The 20,765-nt window shown below is 37.3% G+C and overlaps 1 protein-coding gene across 1 annotated transcript in view; it reads left to right on the top strand.

Annotated features, from left to right (window-relative positions):
• The first annotated feature begins 2,911 nt into the window (after nucleotides 1-2,911).
• The window catches only part of LOC120623498 (division abnormally delayed protein), a 169,621-nt gene continuing 151,767 nt past the window's right edge, over nucleotides 2,912-20,765 (top strand). The window contains exon 1 of the mRNA XM_039889544.1: nucleotides 2,912-3,171. Within this exon, the coding sequence (XP_039745478.1) occupies nucleotides 3,039-3,171 (133 nt within the window). The 5' untranslated portion in view covers nucleotides 2,912-3,038. The remainder of the gene's footprint in view (nucleotides 3,172-20,765) is intronic.

Raw genomic sequence — 20,765 nt, 5'->3', positions numbered from 1 at the left:
TAAGGCAATGTGTTTGTAAACTTATTAAAGAAAACTCTAATTTTAATATTTAATATAGTTTAATTTTAATTAAAATAAAATTTCGATATATTATTTCGTCGCATGCTATAACAAAATAGTTTTAAATTTGGAATACTAGTAAGAAGCGTTTTTCTAACTTTCATATTATGAAAATTAAACTTAATTTCCTATATTTCGCAAACAGCAGGAGAATCTGCATGGTGTAATTTATAATTACTTCAATCCTCCACATATACTCCACACCAAACAGATCCTCGGCAATGTACCCTCTACGCACGTTTCGCTCCAAAACCGGAGCATCCTCGGGAGATGTTGACTTTACAATGAATAATTGTTAAGACTTAACAATTATTCATTGTAAAGTCAATTGCCGAGGATCTGTTTGGTGTGGAGTAAGTATACGGATTAAAGGAATTATAAATTACACCATGAATAATCTCCTGCTGTTCGCGGAGTATAGCAAATTAAGCTTAATTTTCATAATATATTATGGATTTCCGCAAAGTACGCCTGCTTCTATCCAATATTTCCAGCTTTCCTTAACTAAATCTGCAACTAGGTACTAAAAACTTGCTGACTAATTGCTGACACGCTACCTTTATATTTTATTACGAGTTGTCTTTAAATTAATAATCCCAATTATCTCTCAGACTCGCTTAAAGTAATAGTAAAGTAAGTACTAGTCATCCTCGTTAACTGCGCAGATTAGAAATCCGCCGAAATTAATATTCAACCAAAATATATCCTGATTGAGGTTGAATATTAATTTCGGGGGTTAGAACTGTTATACCATTATCAGTGCTTTCAAAATAAGAGCATAAGAAATATAGCAAAGTTCAGTTCCCCCACTGCTTTTCCGATCTCGAGTCTGCAATAATAACTTTTTAAGGCACAAAAAAAAAGCAGAAAGACTTCGACTGTTTTTGATTAAAAAAAAATCATTCAATTAAAAAACCAAGCAGTAGTCGCGTACATGCAATAGTGGTTTGATCGCGTGGTGTGACTGGTGCAGTTTCGCGTGTTAACTGTGGGCTTTGTTGGGCCTTGTTTAGTGTAGCAGAATTGTTGCGGTTTTATTGCAGAGTCCTTTTATTTTACATTCATACCGGGACCTTTTTAAACATAACTAGCCTATTATCTCCCTCTCTCCATAAAGCGCATATTTATATTACTAAGGAGTTCTTATTCACAAAGGCCAATTTTGCAATTCACAACTGACTTCATATAATAGTAAACATAATATATTTTTAAATATAATTCTACTGCATACGTATTTTTCAACGAATTCCCTCTTAATCGCTCGACCGATTTTGATGGGATGTTGAGTGTATATTTCAATAGTTTCCTGGATGGAAAACACAAGTAGAACCGGCTTTATCGTCTGCTAGGTCCGCTAATTACGTAAAAATATAGATATGTGTTAACTACGATAGCTTGGTAAATGAACTTTACTATTTCAAATGTCCGAAATTCTGATTTTTATTTGCTGAAACGGAATTTGAATAACACACCTTTTAACATTTTTTCCAACATATGCATGCGAATAGCTCCAGATTAAATAAATAAAATTATTTTAAGACGTACCTAGATATTAAAAAAAATAACCGCTGAGTTTCTTTCGTCTTTTTCTCCTCAGAAAAATGTTGGTAGAGAGAGTACAAACATGTAAGGTAGGCAGGTCAGCTTGAAATGACCGTCTCTTAAGTAATTTACTCCATAGAAATCTATATGGTACGGGAAACGGAAATTTGTATCGAAAGGTCTTTTTAATTTTTTTTTAATATAAATATGATTTTCCAGAATCAGAAAAAAAATCATCACTTTTGTGCTGTGAGTAAAAAGTCAATAATATGTTATACTTTTAATTGGAATTATTTGCAATAATATAAGTTATCGAAATATGAATTTTTGTGCGTATAATGTGTGTATAACGATAGCTTAATGTCCATGTTGGATTTTCCAAAAATATCTGGATTCACATAACGTCTGCAGCGAAATTTCTGTTAGCACACTGTCTCAGCAGTCGCCAGTCGAGCGTGGTTCGATATCTGTGCGCGCGCATCGCTGCTGCATACACTCCAGCAGTCTAGGCGATGCCTAGTAGGCACTAGGTAGTACGCCGACAGCGTTATTTATAAAAACGCATGCTTTATGACTCATTTACGACAGCCCTTACTAAATATAAGATACAGAGATGGAAAAATTGGGACATACCTATTTATGTCTCATACTTAATTTAACACCCAACATTTATCACACTTCAACATAACTGTCGAAAAACAGTAGACATATCTATTAGATCACCAAAGTATCGATCTATTTAGGTTTTAAATAATTTTATATTTACCTCCTCATAAAAGTTATATATGTAGAGATTTATAAAACAGAAATTCAAGTTCCTTGCATAATATACTCCAAAAGGCATATTTATTCGTAGTCCACTAATCCACACTGGGCCAGCGTGGTGGACTTCGGCCTCCTCATTTTGGGAGGAGTTCCGTGCCCTGTAGTGGGCCAGTAATGGGTCGATATGCAGGCATATTGGTTGCATGAAGAAAATAAATAGCTAGAAAGCGGCATAGGCTACATTGGTACCCGGAAAATAAGTCCATGCGGTCGAATTTACGAAAAAAGCTTATATGAGACAAGTGCTAAAAATAATTGATGTAAAGCAAATTGAGTTGTTTAAAGTAATTTTGGTTGTCAAGCGCGGACACTGATAATTCGGCGGCAGATAAAAAACGAGGTAAAAACTAAAAAGCGTAAACGAAAGGAGAGCTTTTGAGAGCTTCAGTATTTTCAAGTCATTTTATTTCTGTAGCTAATTTATAACAATGGTATCTGTGGCTGCGGCCGGTCGCCCGCTCTGTGACTGTGGCCAGTCCGTGAAGGCGCGCCGATGTGGTTACACGCGTGCGTAGAACAGGTCCGCGAGTTCGCGAGTGTACAATTCAAAAACAAACGCGCTTTTTAGTTTCGAAATTTGAAAAACTGCATTATTTGTGTTGTCTGTGACCATGAAGTTATTAGTGGTGTTTTTTGTTTTTGCGTCGTCCGCGGCTGCAGTCTTCGCCGCCGTAACCTCGTGTGCTCTGTCTGAAGATTTCTTCTCTAGACACAACATATCAGCTGATGATCGCAACATACCAGGTGTGGATCTTTGTAAACACAAACTATTTACTCGATAATCGGGAAAATTTACTGCTTTTAAATAGATTATTTTTTATGGAAGTACCTAGTATAGTTTTTGTGAGTTACTTTGCATTGTAGAGCCACGAGGATTTTTATAACGAGGACTATGTCAAAAACCATTTAATACCATCCATAAGTTAAGTTTCTTTTTTAAGTAGACACCTAAATGCCTATCGTATCGTGCCAATTTTTTAAAATATTCTCTTGTAACCAAGATTCTATTGTTTGTTCGCGGTAAGATTGACTTAAACGCCGTTTCTTACCTGAGCTTTAAAAATATACTTTACTATACTTTAGGTAAAGGCTCTAGTTTAAAATGACCTAGGTATACTTTTATAATGATCAGCCAGTCATATGATATTTGATTAATGGGACGTGATACTTCGTATCCCAGGTTTGATTTTTAATCAATGGGCACTATTTAGGAAACGAGTTCTGCTAGGGGATTTGGAAGAAGTAACACAGCTCCACACTTAATATCGGTTCTGTAACTCTGCTATATCATCGCGTCATCCAGCTTAGAGTTCCTACGTATGAATTTGAATTCACAAACACAAATCTTAAGGATCCGCGCTCTAAATTTAAAATTGATGATTGATTTACATGAAGCCGGTTAATATTATTGTAACCGAAGTACAAGCTAGTAGTGCTACCTATCTAGAAAGCAGTGCGTTGATAAAAGTTCACTCTATTTATTTTATTACTGTCGATAATAATAAGGAAATTACTAGAATTAAATATAAACGCAAGTGGGTAAATGTTCGCCTGTTGCAAACCTAATAAATAATAACGTTTATTACTGTCCGATCTTATCGGTGCCGCGACATTCCGTAGAAGTTGTAGAAATGTCTCTGTCTCAAGGGATAGGTAAGTAGGTATAACCTAGTCTCGTTTATTATAATAAGCGAACTGTAGTTTGTTTTGTTTCAAAAAGAAAAATAACGGGTAGGTAGGTATGTATTTTATCCCTTTAACGATTTTTCATCTTTATACAAGATAAATGCAATAATACTACGAACAAAACATTAGAAAAAAAGATTCAAATGTCTACTCATAGCAAGGTGCCCAAGACATTTGTGTTAATCGCATACAGGATGTGCCCTAAGCGGGCAGATGATATAGGTAAAATGGAGAAAATCACCAGTACGAGTTCTAAAAACTGGGGTAGGTTTTTGGTACAATAGACCCTTAAGTTTTTTTTATAACTTTTTATCAGTTTATATCATTTGCCCGCTTAGTGGTGGTGCTTGGTAATATTTTCCTTCTGGATTTTTATACGATAAGGATTATATATAGATATTGAGCTAAAATTGTAATATTCTACTTATGAGGAACGACCTGGTCTGCTTTTATTTCTGTGTTTTAAATCCCGCGGTACCTGTATTTTATTGCGAGCTAAAAAGTATCCAATGCGTTTTTCCAGGATCCTTGCCAAATTTTATCTAAATTGTTAAGTAGTTTAGGCGTGAAAAGTGAATGAGCTTAATTACCTTACGAATATATAAAATTAGTATAATGTCTTCAGTTTTGGCTGAAAACATTTAAAGTTTATTTTAAAGTAAATTTATTATTTATTTAGAACAGTTTGAAATAAAATTATAAATATAACCTAAAATAAACTATTTAAAAACTAAATAAAATCTAAAACGTCCTCGAAACCACCGCAGCGAGGCACAGTTCCTAAGATGAATATAAAGTAAATTTAAAGTAAATTTCTTTTTTTTGCAAATTTAGTTAACCGCCGGGCTAGTATCAACGGTTGACTCGATAATCCCATTTTAAAGTTTTTGACACTTCAATGATAAGCGCTCTTTGGGCTCAACGGTTTCCTACTCTACACCCCAAATTAAATTTTTATTCTAACAAGGTTTTTCATATTACCGCCCGACGGTAGGCACTGACGCTTTTTGGCCCAATACTATCGTATAATTTGGGATCAACTCAATTTTCCCAGTCAGTCATTAACCTTTCTAAGTTAAGTGAGAGTGTTTTCGAAATGTTAATAAATAGATCCATTTACAATATAAACGGCATTGTTTACACGAACGTGTTGGATATCTAAAGCGGAGCGAGCGATGAGTGTCGAATGACCTGCGCACGAGCTGGCGTTTGCGGTATTTGGATTATATTGCTTGTTTTTCTTTATAATTAAGAAAAACGAAGTTGTGGTCTGGGGATTAAGTTTTTTTGTAAACCATCCTGCGTTATATTCGCTTAGTATAAACAGCAGCGTCCTCTGTGACTACTACGATCTTCTGTCATCACCAATCCGTCTACCCAGCTTGGTGATTATTGCCGAGCCCTCCTGACTAGACTGTTATAGGACTGTCATATAATATTGATGACAAATTCAACCTTGTACAAAGAAGGTTCTCTATTCACTTAAAAGTGGCTTTGGAGGTTGTTTCTTAAATTATCATTTAAGATTTTCAGTGCACTTGGAATTGGAAGCCTTTTATGCAAAAATTTCTCCGTTGGCTGTACCAATTCTTGATCGACTTGAAAATTAAGAGAAAATTTGAAAATAGTATCATCATCATCACCATAACAACCCATTACCGGCCCACTACAGGGCACGGGTCTCCTCCCACTATGAGAAGGGGGATAAGGCTATAATCCACCACGCTAGCCCAGTGCGGATTGCCAGAACTACACAAGATTTTTTTTTGAGAACATAATGCAAAACGCATGTAGGTTTCCTCACGATGTTTTCCTTAACGGTTGGAGCTAGTGAAACTGTTATTGCTTAAGAAACAAATAAGACAGAGGTGCGTGCTAGGATTTGAACTCGGCCCCCCAAAAGTGAAGTCGAAGTCCTGCCCACTGGGCTATCACCGCTCTCTGAAAAAAGTAGGAACTAAAAGAAGTATAAGTAACTTAATTTATATCAAAAGAATAGTGATTGAAATCTAAATGGGCCAGAATACCACGAAGATGAAATTATTCAATGTACATGCAATCTTGCTAACGAAAAGATACGGCTTAACAATGTATGAGAAATACTATATTGATTGGCAGTTTAAGATGTACGATTAGTGCTGAGTCCAATTCTTTTAATCGGGTGCCGTTATGTTATTTTAACGGACGGCTGAATCAAAAGGTATTATTTATTGTTAGATTGTCTGTAATGTTAAGAAGATTCTTTGTGTAATATATAATATAATTTTATTAGCTTTTCTTAACTTCAATTCTACTAAAACAGACTCAATTGAATGACAAAGTTAAAAGAATTGTGATTTGTTATGTAAAATTAAGATATTGTATATTACACAAAGAATATGAGTCACCTTTCACAGAACTTATTATCTCATAAGTTCTGATTAAAAAATAATAATAGCTGTAAACCCTTCCTTAATACACGTATCAGCGAAAATAATAAATAAAAACAAGTTTCTTAATAATATTTAGTATCTCATGAAAATCTAGGAAATCTCACTCAGTTTGAACTTAGACATTTCTTGAACTTGGCCATACAATTTGTTTTTTGTTAATAAGTATAGTTTAAAGAAAATTTCATTAAGGGATCTCAAAAAGTTTAGCTAGATGCGCAAAAACTTCGCTTCTGACAGTTAAGTTTTATTAATTGCAGTGCCGCGGCAGTAGAACTTCTTTTATATAGTTACTTTCATATAAGGTCTCTAGGTTATTTCTTTTTTTTCTAGTTGGAATACCAAGGCCATAGGCCAAAAGGTTATGTCAGACTTTTATGGACTAATTCTACTATACGTAGGTCTTCCAACTTGCCGCCTGGTGACTGGATCACGGAAACGATTAAGTACGATCGCAACTATTCAGCCGACTTTCTTTACTCAGGCATTTTTTTTTTTTTTTTTTTTTTATATTTATAGACGAGCGCTTGACTGCAATCACACCTGATGGTAAGCGATGATGCAGCCTAAGGTGGAGCGCGCTTGCCTAGAAGATGCCTATTCACTCTTGATTTGAAGGTACTAATGTTGTAAGAACTGGGGAAAATGGAAGCTGGAAGAGCATTCCAGATCCTAGCGGTGCGAATTAGAAACGAAGATGCGAAGCGCTTCGTACGCGTCCGCGGTATATCGACCACGTAGGGATGCAGATCCTTCCGGTGCCTCGCGGTTCGATGGTAAAAAGGCGAGGGGGGAACTAGATCAAATAGTTCTTGAGCACACTCTCCGAAATATATCCTATAGAATACCGAAAGGCAGGCAACCTTGCGACGATGTTCCAAACTCTTAAGTTTTTTATTGGCTAGGTCACCGATGAGCCTTCTAGCACGGCGATCAACCGAATCCAGGGCATCAAGCTGATACTTGGCAGAGCCATCCCATAAATGGGAACAGTACTCCATGCACGATCGAACTTGAGCTTGGTACAAGGTAAGAAGCTGTTCAGGCGTGAAGTACCGCTTGACCTTATTGAGGATGCCAAGTTTCTTGCCAGCTGTTTTTGCCCTGGATTCGATGTATTGTCCAAAGTTGAGGTTGGATGAAATATTGACACCTAGAAGCTCTAGACTGTCGGTAATAGGCAAAGATATACCTCGGAAAGTCGGAGTCAGGGGAAATGGACTCCGTTTGGTAGTAAATAAACACGCTTGCGTTTTGGTAGCATTAAATTTGACCAAATTGGCGTCTCCCCAATCAGACACCTCATTTAAGGTCAGATTAATGCGTTCCACCAAAGCCTCTCTGTGTCCTAAAATTTCAGCACCACTAGCACGGGGACCGGGCATATATCTCTCCGTTACAGTGCTATCATCTGCGTACCCAAAGATACCGGGTTTCAACAGATCATTAATGTGAAGCAGAAAAAGTGTAGCGGAGAGAACAGACCCCTGAGGGACACCGGCATTGATTGCCATTTGATCTGACGAGGAGCCATCTAAGACAACTCGAAAAGATCGACCACTCAGGAAATCAGATATCCAGTTGATGAGACTAGTGGGTATCCCGTAGCTAGGTAACCTATTTAAAAGGCCTTCATGCCAGACCCGGTCAAAAGCCTTTGACACGTCAAGGGAAACGGCTAGCGCTTCACCATGTTTGTCAATGGCCTCGCCCCAGATGTGAGTGGCATACACTAAAAGATCCCCCGTCGATCTATTTCGACGAAAGCCGTACTGTTGATCCGACAGAAGGTCATTTTTCTCGAGGTATGCCAGGAGCCGGTGGTTCAATACACGCTCCATACTTTTGCAAAGTACGGAGGTGATTGCAATAGGCCTGTAGTTGGCCGGGTCTGCACGACTACCCTTCTTAGGTACCGGTTGTACGTTGGCAACCTTCCAAGCTTTCGGGATTCGGGCATTTTTGAACGAGAGGCGAAACAAACGTGTTAGTACTGGAGACAGCTCGGCAGCACAGGTTCTGAGCACTATTGCTGGTATCCCGTCTAGGCCGCTGGCCTTATTCACGTCTAGATTGCGCAGCACTTTTAAAACCTCACCTTGGCGAATTTTTATCTCTGCCATGACGGAGTCGCAGGGTGAAAGGGTAGGTGGAGAGGCGCTTCCAGAATCGAGACGTGAGTTTTCAGCAAACAGAGTCGCTAAGATGTTAGCTTTTTCTGTTGCAGTAAAAGCCAGCGCCCCATCCGGTTTTAGCAGAGGTGGCAGCGAAGGACGGCAGAAGTTCGTTTCCACCGACTTCGAAAGAGACCAAAAGGCTTTACTTCCACGCGGATATGACGCTAATTTGGCCCCAATTCGATTAGTGCGGTTGAAACGAGCCTTCTTAAGAACCTTCTTGTAAGACTTGGCGGCATAATTAAAGGCTCGTTTTTTCGTACTGATGTCCGGAGCTTTTTGGGCACGCGCGTCAGCCCATGCAGCAAAAGCCATGTTCTTACGAGCTTCAGCTTGGGCGCATTCTGCATTGTACCAGCGTGGAATCTTGCTATCTAGCGATACGTCAGCGTAAGGTATAAAAAACTCCATTGCTTGACGTATCACTTCCGATATGGCTTTCTCGCAGTTCGACGGATCATCAGAAGAGAAGCAAGTTGGTCGCCAGGGATAACATGCAAAAAAGTGTCGCATTTCATCCCAGTCTGCTGACTTGTATCGCCACACCCGCCTGGTTCCGGAGGAACCAGAGTCCAGAGGATGATAATTCGATACCGACTTAACTACACAGTGATCAGAAGTACCCAAAGGGGCCGTAACTGATACTGAAAACCGGTCTGGGTCGGTGGTCAACAGAAGGTCAAGACAGTTAGGAGAATGACCGTCAACGTCAGGTATCCGAGTTGCTTCGTGGACCAGCTGAGAGAGGTCAAACGCCAGGGCAAATTTCAGCGTCTCTCTCCCGGCGTGGTCGGTATTTTGGTATGGGAACAACCAATCCTTGTGGTGAGCATTAAAGTCCCCCAAGAAAACCAGTTTAGCAGTCGGATATCGACACTGGACGGTATCAGCCGTCTCGCTGAGGTACTCGAACATTCGAGTTGTCTCCATATCACCGCTGTGCGACCGATAGGTACACGCATAAATGATCTGCTCCATGCCCGTATCCAATAAGCACCACAAGATAGAAAAGTCGGGTACCTCCAGGTTGCGAAGACGCCGACAGCAGATATCATTTCTTGCAAACAAACATACCCCCGCACGTGATCTAAAGTTATGCTCAAGCGTGTATCCGGGGTATTGCAGGTATGCTATATCCGCTGGTCTTCCGATTTGCGTCTCCGTCAAGAAGAGTAAATGCGGCCTTTCAGTCTCCAGATGGTGGTGGACTGCGAGGAGATTAGAGTGCAGTCCTCTGATATTGGAGCATGCTTATAATATAACTTTTTGCGGAGTTAAATATAAATGTAATAATAATCTTTATTTCGAGCATAAAGGCTCCTATTTTTTTTTTGTTTTTTAAAATACATTATTTCTATATTAATAATAGATAATTAAAATAAAATGCATATTATTGTAAAAAACTACATGTTAAAAAATCCAAATATAACTGTGTTATAATTACAGTGTTAACAATAATTTTGAAGCAGCCTGTATACAAGTGCAGTAACAGCAATGAATACAAAAACGTTCTAATGCCAATTTATTTTACTACCATACAATAATACTTTTTTCTTATCTCCACTTCCCCATGTTTCTTTGTTATTATATTAATCACATATAATAATACATTATGTGTTTAGTAGTTAGATTATAGACCGCTATAAGCCGTATGCTGTGTGCCGTGCTCAGGCAAGCCGTCAAGCGCTTTTTGGCTCGCATGAAGCAACCAAAAATATGTATGTTTAATTTGATAATAAATAAATAAAGAAATAAAAATATGCGAATCACTGCCGCTCCAATCCATTTAAAATAGCATCGCAGTGACTTAAATACCTGCAGACCAAACTGCTAGCAATAATCTTGAGGATGCTGTTGGTGCTCTCCCGCAACCATCGCACCAGGGGGCCACATCTTTTGCGCAATTTAGTATAAAAGCAGTCGACTTTCGCTTCCGCAAATATCCCAAAAGCATAAAATACCTAGTCGTATTTTTTAAAACGCACAAGCAATACCTTATACTCCCTAATTTACTTACAAGTGAAGTATGTCTGTTTGTTTCTTAATTGTTTGTTTGTTACCTAAGTTTGGCTCAATATATATATAGCTTGCATCCTTGAGTCGTACATATAGCTTTTTTTTTACCCCTTAAAGCTGAAAACTACAAAAAATATAGAATGTGCTACCTATAGGTATGAACAGTTTCACCTCGTGAAATTTTGCACGGAGATAGTTTTGCATCCTGAATAACGAATCTCAATATTTCTACGAATTTCTCCCTCGCGAACTAAAGGTTCCAGTGGTTTTTAAAAATCCAAAAATGCAGTTGAATTCACGGGGGAGGAACAGTTTGAGTAAGTGCAAATGAAAAATTATTGTAGTTTATAGAACATCAACGAAACATTTGTATGATACGTAATGACAGTGTTATATAATTAAACACCGCCATCCAGACTGCTTGGCGCTCAATGAGTGATTAAACATGTAATGCAAGCATAAGCGTTTAAGAATAGCTCCAACAGTTTTATATTGAAACTAGTTGTTACCCGCGTTGTTTGTCCGCGTTTACTACGGTTTATTTTACAAATCCCGTTGGAACCGTTTGTTTTCCTGATGTATGTGATCTCAGTCCGGCGTCCATTCGACTAACTCTATGCCAAAAATCAGGTTCATTGGTTGCTTAGTTAGGGAAGGGCAAACAAACAAACAAAAAACACAAACACACATTTATAATATTAATATCGTAAGGTTGTGTTTGCCTGTTGCCTGCCACTTAGTGCCCATTTGTTTTTTTTTTTTAATGTTTGCTTGTCTAGGCTATGATTTTGACAAAATGCAAGCTATCTCTACAAAACTTCACCAAGATCTGTTTAGCTGTTAAATCGTGCAAAGGTAATAATGGCTACTTTTTTAAACTCAGGGGAATGGTTTTTGGTCGCTTTTTGGTGGTTAAAAATAACCTATGTTCATTTTCAGGTTGGAAACTATATATAGCTATTTACGTTTTTTTAATTCCACTAGCCAAAGAATCTCACCCGGTGATCAGGGATGATACATTCTAAGATAGCAGTAGGCTCACCTGTTAAAAGCGTAGCTGTTATGTAAAACCCATAATCCACGTCTGTATCAACGCGGCATCGTACCGTACGCTAAATTGTTTGGCACCACGTGTGTTTGTACACGTGGTGCCAAACAATTTAGCGTGGTGGAACTTCGGTGGAAACTCGGCCGAACTCTCACACTAGACCAGAACAGAGAAAATTCAGAACTTATAAATTTCAAAATTGCTTCTGTATTTTTAGGACCTCCTAAAGAGCCCATAGCTCTCGCCACTGCGCCTTAGAGGTCGCAAAACTAGGTACCAAGTTCTGAAGAAGATATGCAGCAGTTGAACTAAACATAGGTTACAATCAAATAAGATGACAAATCATCTGTCTGTCTAAATACTATTTGTAGGCACCTGTCTCATGCAATTAAAGCTTAAATATATTAATATGTTATTATATTCCTACTTAGGTAATTACGCTATATTATTTATCAACACCATCCTGTTAGTCACGAGTGCGTGGCTCTCAATGAGTGACCAAACAATTGAAACCAATTCAAATTATACCCAAAGAACGATGTCTCATTAGTTGTTATATAAAGATGGTATGTAAAACTTCCATTAGCTAAGCAAAGTTATAAGTGGTAGTTTGTTTTGGGTTACGAGAAGTTCGTATTAATATCTTGCCATGGCCGCAACGTTGCGATTTGCAATACATTTTTTTTAAGTTTATGATGCTTTGCAGGAGTTATGCATGCATACGAGTTTGGCATGAATTATAATTATCATATTTTCATTAAAGTGTTTCTACTCACACTTGGAGAAAATACAAAGTTAAATTAGTAATTAAAAATATTAAAATCCACCAGAATACTCAGTAATCGTTCAGTTAGTATTTTATTAAATTTTAATCAATAACTGAGAAAAACTTACCTCGTTCAAATTTTCGTTAGAGGTTATCTACTTTTAATTTTTTTTCTAAAGAAAATGTTAGCCTGAAATGTGCTCAAGAATAACATATTACTTTTTGCTGTAAAGATATAAATAGATTATCAATAATTTTAGTTCTATCAAACTTGTTTTTGGCGATTTTGTATGGGGCTTGGGTTAGCAAGCTTAAAATTTCTGTACATTTACCAAATTAACTTGATATAGCTTATTGATAGTACTTTTATGCACATTTTATATATATTAATTCCGTACTGTCAGAGAAAAGGAAATCGACTTTAAAATCAGCATAGCCTTTCGTCATGATGAAAAAAGTTTCCATAGCGCCGCTTGTTAATCTATCTTTGGGTTCATGATTTTTCTCCTTCCGTTTCATTTTTTCATCTACTGATAGGTATCAATTTCAGTAAATGATGTATTGTTCATCTGTCCTCGTACTCCGGATATGATGCAGTCATTATGGCTGATATGGCTATTATCAATGTACATACTTTTAGTTCTGCATATACCTATATGGTTTCCGAAGGTCCCCGGCGCTTATCGCTTTACGAGTATAATATTAATCCACTACTGGATCTACTATTCCGATCTAAGGAAAAAACTGGGCACCCTTTCCCTCCAGCGTTTGAAACTATTGATTGTTAACACTCACAAAACGAATACAGTGGGAGGAATTTTACTAGACGCTACGGGAATTCCCCTGGTAGAGATATCACACGTAATCATACAAAATTAAACTTAGGATGCGATCAAAAATTTATTAAACAATCTATAGTAGTTTTTTTTAACATACAAATATATTGTAAGCGCTCGGCATACAAATATATAGATCCGAAGCTGCGCTTACATAGCAATGAGATATATTTGGAAACTACGGTATATTATACCTACCAATATGATGGAAATGACCTCAAAGCGATTAGAGACGTCTTCACCTACATCGCGTACGTGAATGTTTTGGAAATCATAACTAATTCACGTTAGTATTAATAATGATGTATTGACTGTTTAACGTGACCAAGAAATATTTTTTATATATTATTTCGGAAATCATTATTGTGTACTTGCATAATAATTTGAAGTTGTCACATAAATTTCATTCATTATGACCAAAATTTAAGGATTGGTACGTTGATAGTGTTAATGCTTTGGCAAATTAATACTTTACGCATCATATGATAAACTATTTTTTATCAGTAAACTAACTATAGACTTAATATTCTATATCTATAAGCAAAAAGCAAGTTCCTACAATTATGTATTGTAAACAAACTTGTTCTGGAAGATAATATCTATTAGGTATAAAAAATCTGCGTCATCTTAGTTATCGTTGTCAGCCAGTCCGGCGCTCGCTAAATGATTAAATATGTAATACAAAACATTCCACATATGAATTAATTATTGCATCAAATTAAAGCTTAATGAAAACGTTTTAACATAGTAGAGCAGCTTGGTTCTTGCACACGCATATATTAAACGTAAAACAATAATAGTACAAAAAAAATATATCTACGTTCATATATACAACCAATTCTAAAAGCTCACTGTTATTTTTTGTAGGTAATTTACTGATTTCGATTTACGGATGTCCATCATATCATGCAATTTATTTCCTTGTACTTTGTACCGACTCGAATGTTAGTAAATACCAATATAGGTAAAAATGGTGTATCCTATGTGTCCACCTAAACACAAGGGATAGAAATTTTAATTAATTCGTTCAATTCATTCAAATGGTGATGATCATCTCACATTATATACGCCTTTTTGAAATGTTGAATGAATTACCGAACTTGGTTCGGAGTTTAGAGATATAGATGGCGGGAAAGATGTTGCTCTAGAGCGAAAAATGAAAGCAATTAACCTCGTCACAGTATCAATCAAGTCTCAATTATATTATAGTATTTCAAGACATAAAATACGAATATAATTATTCCAGTTTGAAAAGTTTCGAAAAGTTAAATAATTATTCACAAGTCTTAGAAGTCTTAGTTTCTTGATGTGTCGATCAAGATTAATATTTATTTACGAAGAGACTATTTGGAGACAGTCCCCCGACTACCAGCGCTAAGTTGACCAGGACAGATTACATCAAATGACGTATGATTTGCAACTCGCTACAATATACCCATATCTAATAATGAACGTCCATTGGTTGACATGATAATGATGAGACTAAAATATGATAAAATAAAACGTTCGAGGCAGACCTCTGTGATTGGAAACCCTCACAACTATTACGGTAAATGGGAGTCGTGGCACTCACAAAGATTCCAGAGGAGACTTTGAGAGCTTAATTCCCTCGTTGGTCCATTGGCCATCATTTGCAATTATGGATCACGTACTTCTGGATTCCGTGTCCTGGACGAGCCAGTAAAATTGTTTAAGTAGATCAAGTCAAACCGACAGTATTATTGTTGTATTAATAACATTATTATATGATGATAATAAATAATTGTCGAACCGTTGATAGCCGGCCCTCAATAACTTCGAATTCACTGTCGGGGAGACGAGTTCGAATCTCAACACGCACCTCTAACTTTTCGAAGCGTTTTAAGCAAATAAATATCACTTGCACTTGCACTTTAAAGGTGAAGGAAAAAATCGTGAGGATGCCGGCATACCTGAGAGTTCTCTAAAATGTTGTCAAAGGTATGTGAAGTCCACCAATCCGTACTGGGCCAGGGTGATGGACGACCTTAACCCCTTCTCATTGTGGGAGGAGACCCGTGCCCTGTAGTGGACCGGTAATGGTTTGATATGATGATGATAATGTTGAAATAATTGTCAAAGTCTTACTGGAGCAGTGTCGTGGCTTAAGTTATATTTTCCTATCTCCTGTGAGAGTTGAGATCTCTGCCCAGCAGTGGACTATTCATAACGCTGCTGATGATGAACTAAGGTCTGAAAATTGTAACTAATTGTTATATTTTTATTTCTAGACTAGCTTAACCATATATAATCGTACAGTAATAAATCTAAAAGCTTTCAGGCAGAGCTGCGGGCATATACCTAAATATTATGTTGTATGCAAACTAGTTAGTAACTAGATAAATTAATTGATAAAACATATTTATTCCATGCTATGCGAATTATTAAATTATGCTATTTAACATTTCACTAATTAATAGGTACTTTATGATAACATTGATAAATATTAATAGGTTAGTAAGTAGGTACTAATTGCATACACTGGTCTCAACAATCATAGAGTTGATATTATAAATGTTGGTACTCCAGACTACAGTTTGATAAGACTGACAATGTGTATAATAATGTATTTATACTATTAAATTATAGTGGTTCGCTTGGAACTTTGATTTCCCATTGAAAACTTAACTTATGTTCATTTTATTCTGTAAATTCAACGGTGTATGTGCGTTAAATATTGTCTATTATATTATTATTTATTACTAAGAAAGTCTTATTAAAATCTGATTAGGCAACTCTGAACAAATACCCGCACGCACATACACATCACACGCACACACGTGCACACAAACGAACGTGTGTTTGGGATAAGCTTTTGTTTAAAATATGATCGTATGACATTATTTGTGGCACATAAGTATTTCAATATTTCAGATGATTTATATTTCGAAGATAAGTCGATTTAATTTGAGTTTTCTTTGTTCACAAAGTTGCATATTACGCACGCTTTGCAAAGTAAAAAAAAACATTTTGAAACCCAGTGATACTATAGATTGCTATTTTTGCCATAGATTTATAATTAGTATATTATGATTTTTAATCCACTTGTTTTAACCACTGTGACTTAAAGACAGACAGACAAAGGGCAATTAGGTATGCACTCGAGTAAACTCGGAGACCTCGCAATTATATACGTAATGTAAATAAAATGCGATATGTGAAGTCAGCTGGTGCGGCTGACACCCGACCCTGAACCCTGAGCTCATGAATGAAACAAACGCTTATTATACTTACCTACGTCCAGTGAGATGGTATTATCTGGAGTCATAGATCCCATGTAACAAGCGTCAAATAAGCCTAATGATAACAAAGACGTAATTGTCCCCTTTAACTTTCGAAATTCTCCACCGCTTGCGCTACAAAATGCGCTTACTTTACTGAAGTAGTTTTTTTATTTTATTCATTAAAAGCTGTAATTAAGGTCAAATCAAACCAAATTGCAATAGTTGCTACTAAATAGGCTTATAATAAAATTCGCAAATTTGCACTTAAAACGGAGAGAAATAAATTGGAGGTCATAGTGTGTTTAAAAGTAAGTAAGTGTGTATGTTATATTAAGTTATATTTAAAGATTTTGTTATTAGGTGATCCTAGATATATTCAATATTTAAATTTTTATTGCTTGTTACAATCCGTTAAAAGTTACTTCAGTTGATTTAAATCATCCCCAAGATGCAGAATTATTCGAAAATGACAGTTTTATAATGAGATACTTTGCCGTCCAAAAAATAAGTAAAATAATTTTGAAACACAAACGTCAGCAATATAAAAATAACGCTGCTTTTAGCGATGGTAGTAAGCCCCTGGCTTAAGGATTAGACCTGCCTCATAGCTATAAGCCACTGCTTTGCGGGGTTTCGAGAGAGATTGAACCTTTCATATAAAGCAAAGCGGACTCTAGACGTAATAAAACATCACTGCCAACGTGTCGCATGCATTATTTTTGCGCTACATTACGGCCATCGCATGACTTAACTCAGTAACACCGCTTAGTTAACATACAATGACGTATAACATAACATGCGATCTATTAAGACCGCGAAACGTCGAAATGAGCATGCGACAAATCGAATATAAAATAAAATCAGTTACCGACGGTAAACGGTTCTTAGGGGAAAGTCACGAAAAATTACAAGTCTGAGAGAACCGCTAGAGGTGGGGACGCGGGGTGAATGGCGGCGGGTAGGCTTTGTTGCTCGTGCTGGCATTCCTCGCCTGGGAACCGGGAACGGGCTCCCCCCGCGCTTACCCCCTCCTGCCCCCGCAGTCCCGCGCGACGTCCCGCACACATTCCAGCCCTCTCTCACTTTCATTGTTCCTGTCGGCGCGGGAGGTCGCCGCTCCACGTACAAATAATGGAACCAGTTGTTTAAGTGGGGAGGACTTGTTGGCTCACTCCAATAAACACGTTCGTCGTGCCCGTAAATGACATTTAGGGAAAATGGGGCAATTGGAAATATCGATAAAACCTCAATCGGGTACGTTTTCTGGATTCGACTGGAAATTATTATCAATTACACTTCGGTATTTCCAATCCGAAATAGCCTTGTTGAACACTTGTCTCTTAATTTGTGATAAAAACATTTGGCACAAATTCAATACTTATCTAATTACCAAGAACTTTACGTTCTCGTAGGTCTAATGCTTAGCATGTTCCATTACGAATCACGAGGACCTGGGTTCGATATCGGATCTGGGTTATAACTTATGAGTTTTTTCTATTAAGAAATTCTAGCTACCAGCCTTGTGTTATTAAAAGAAAAAAAAAGATTATTGCCACCCATTTCAGCTTATAATAATAGCTTATATTCTAGGCTTATACTCTAGAACCCTTTCTTCTATAAATAAATAATAAATATACTACAATACACATATTGCCATCTAGCCCCAAAGTAAGCGTAGCTTGTGTTATGGGTACTAAGATGACTGATGAATATTTATATGAATAGTATACACAAATACTTAGAATATACATATGAACACCCAGACACTGAAAAACATTCATGCTTATCACACAAACATTTTCCAGTTGTGGGAATCGAACCCACGGCCTTGGGCTCCAAAAGCAGAGTCGCTGCAAACTGCGCCAATCGGCAAATTGTAATCTATCAAATTTGATAAGCAGTAAGAAAGGATTTTTAAAAATCGATGGTCAAATAAGGGGTGAAAGTTTCTAGAAAGAGATAGGTAACTCAATTGCGTCAAACACCAATTAACAAAGTAGGAAGGTAGTAGGGTGCAAAGGCAGCCTTATCACTTTAAGCACCTTTATCTTAAGTCATATTTAAAACCAGATCCCCTAATTGGGTTCAGGTTCATTTATTAGTTCCATGAGGCAATGAAATCATAAATGCTTTTGATAACTAGCCGTGTTTGAATCTCCCCACCAGAATATACACTCAGGCCTGAGTCAATTTAAAAAAGATTTTCATAAATTGTCTTAACTGGTAATTGAATGAGAGGCATCTCGATTGCGAGATGGACTTTGCAGTCTGAAGAAAAAGAAGAAGAAATACTTAATTGCACACAAACATCGAAATATACATAAAATATAGAATAAGCAACAGAACAAGAATTGTAGGCATGCAAAGGCGGCCTTATTGCTGCAAGCAATCTCTTACAGGCAACCTCTGGCAGAAGGAAAAGCTGCAAGAGAGCGGGATAGTTCAATTATATATACATATATGAATGTGTGGGCCTCATAAGAAGGCTTAGAGTCACTCAGCGGGCGATGGAGAGAGCTATGCTCGGAGTATCTCTACGCGATCGAATCAGAAATGTGGAGATTCGTAGAAGAACCAAAGTTACCGACATAGCTCAACGAGTCGCGAAGCTTAAGTGGCAATGGGCCGGGCACATAGTTCGGAGAAAGGATGGACGTTGGGGTCCCAAGGTGCTGGAATGGCAGCCCCGTACTGGTAAGCGCAGCGTTGGTCGACCCCCAACGAGGTGGACAGACGACATTAAGCGCGTCGCAGGTAGCCGTTGGATCCAAGCGGCTCAGAATCGTGGAACTTGGAACTCCCTACAAAAGACCTATGTCCAGCAGTGGACGTCTACCGGTTGATGTGATGATGGTGATGATGATATGAATGTCAAGCATAAGATTTGTACGATACTAATCTAAGGTATTTTTGTATTTTTAATTTTAGTCTTTTACAAATTCTTAATTAGTAGTTCTTGTTTCATCATAAGTTACTAAGAAAGACGTACACTAAATTTTCGTCACTAAAGTTTGTCATTTTTTTTCTAACGTTTGGCATCATAAATAGTCTTTATTAACTGTGTAGCATAAAGTCGCGTTGCACCTGCAGGCCCTGTTAGTGAAATCATTCCCCATAATAACAATGGGGTGGTTACAATTTATAGAAAGACTTTACATATCGAACCCCATTAGGCATTTTCCATTTGGAGTTCATAGTTGTGTTCATATATTAAGCTGACTCTGGTGATGTGGTGATTTTAAGGTTTTTACTGAATCATAACAAATTGATTGACTTTTTACCATAAAGAAAAGAAACAGTTGTATTTAACTATGTAACTTTTTCCTATTATTTTGAATACTATCTAATGATAGTAACTTTATTGAGAACTGTAAATGTTTTACAAAATATGTGTAGGAAAACATTACTTCATCTGGGATGCGCAAAGGCTCCAGCATATAGGTAACAAAAATCAAATAGTCACCAGAAACAAATGCTCCCGATAAAAAAATATGGGCGAACCTTTTATTTTTATTCCATTACAAACCTGGACTGCCAACTCACCAGGTGGCAAGTGATGTGCAGTCTAAGATGGTAGCCGGCCAACATGTTATGGAGTGTGGCAGTTTTGTTAAACCAATACCCCTAAACGGCTTCTACGCGTCATCGTACCGGAACGCTAAATTGGTTAGCGGCACATCTTTGTCAGACATCGAGGAATACACTATAATGTACATTTTCACACACCTATGTGAGTACAATCGTTTAAAGATAGAAGATAGTAGTAATTCAACAATTTTTTTGGATGACGGTAAAAGAAATAAACCTATGAACAGCTTCATAATAATTAAGTTAAAAGTGTAAGTTCTATCGGGATGCGATGAGTTGTTCCTATGAGAGCAAACCAAAATTTTGATTCATTTCGGATGTTCGGAATGCCATTGTGCCCGGCTTACCTGCGCCGGCGCAGGTATCGTCCTTTCCGAAACTTTTGTTTATGCTATGACAAATACTTGCAAGCAAAGCCTTATCAACGACAAGGGTGGCACGATCGGTATTATCTTTATTGGCGCTTAGTTTAGCGAGTGGTGGTTCTGCTAAATAGCTGTCAAAACGCACCACCAATTTACTTTAGACGTTATTTGTATTGTTAAGACGT

This window comes from Pararge aegeria, chromosome 4 (genome assembly GCF_905163445.1).
Source record: "Pararge aegeria chromosome 4, ilParAegt1.1, whole genome shotgun sequence".
Lineage (NCBI taxonomy): Eukaryota > Metazoa > Arthropoda > Insecta > Lepidoptera > Nymphalidae > Pararge > Pararge aegeria.
The sequence above is the reverse complement of the archived record's forward strand: the minus strand, read 5'-3'. Positions and strand labels throughout refer to the sequence as shown.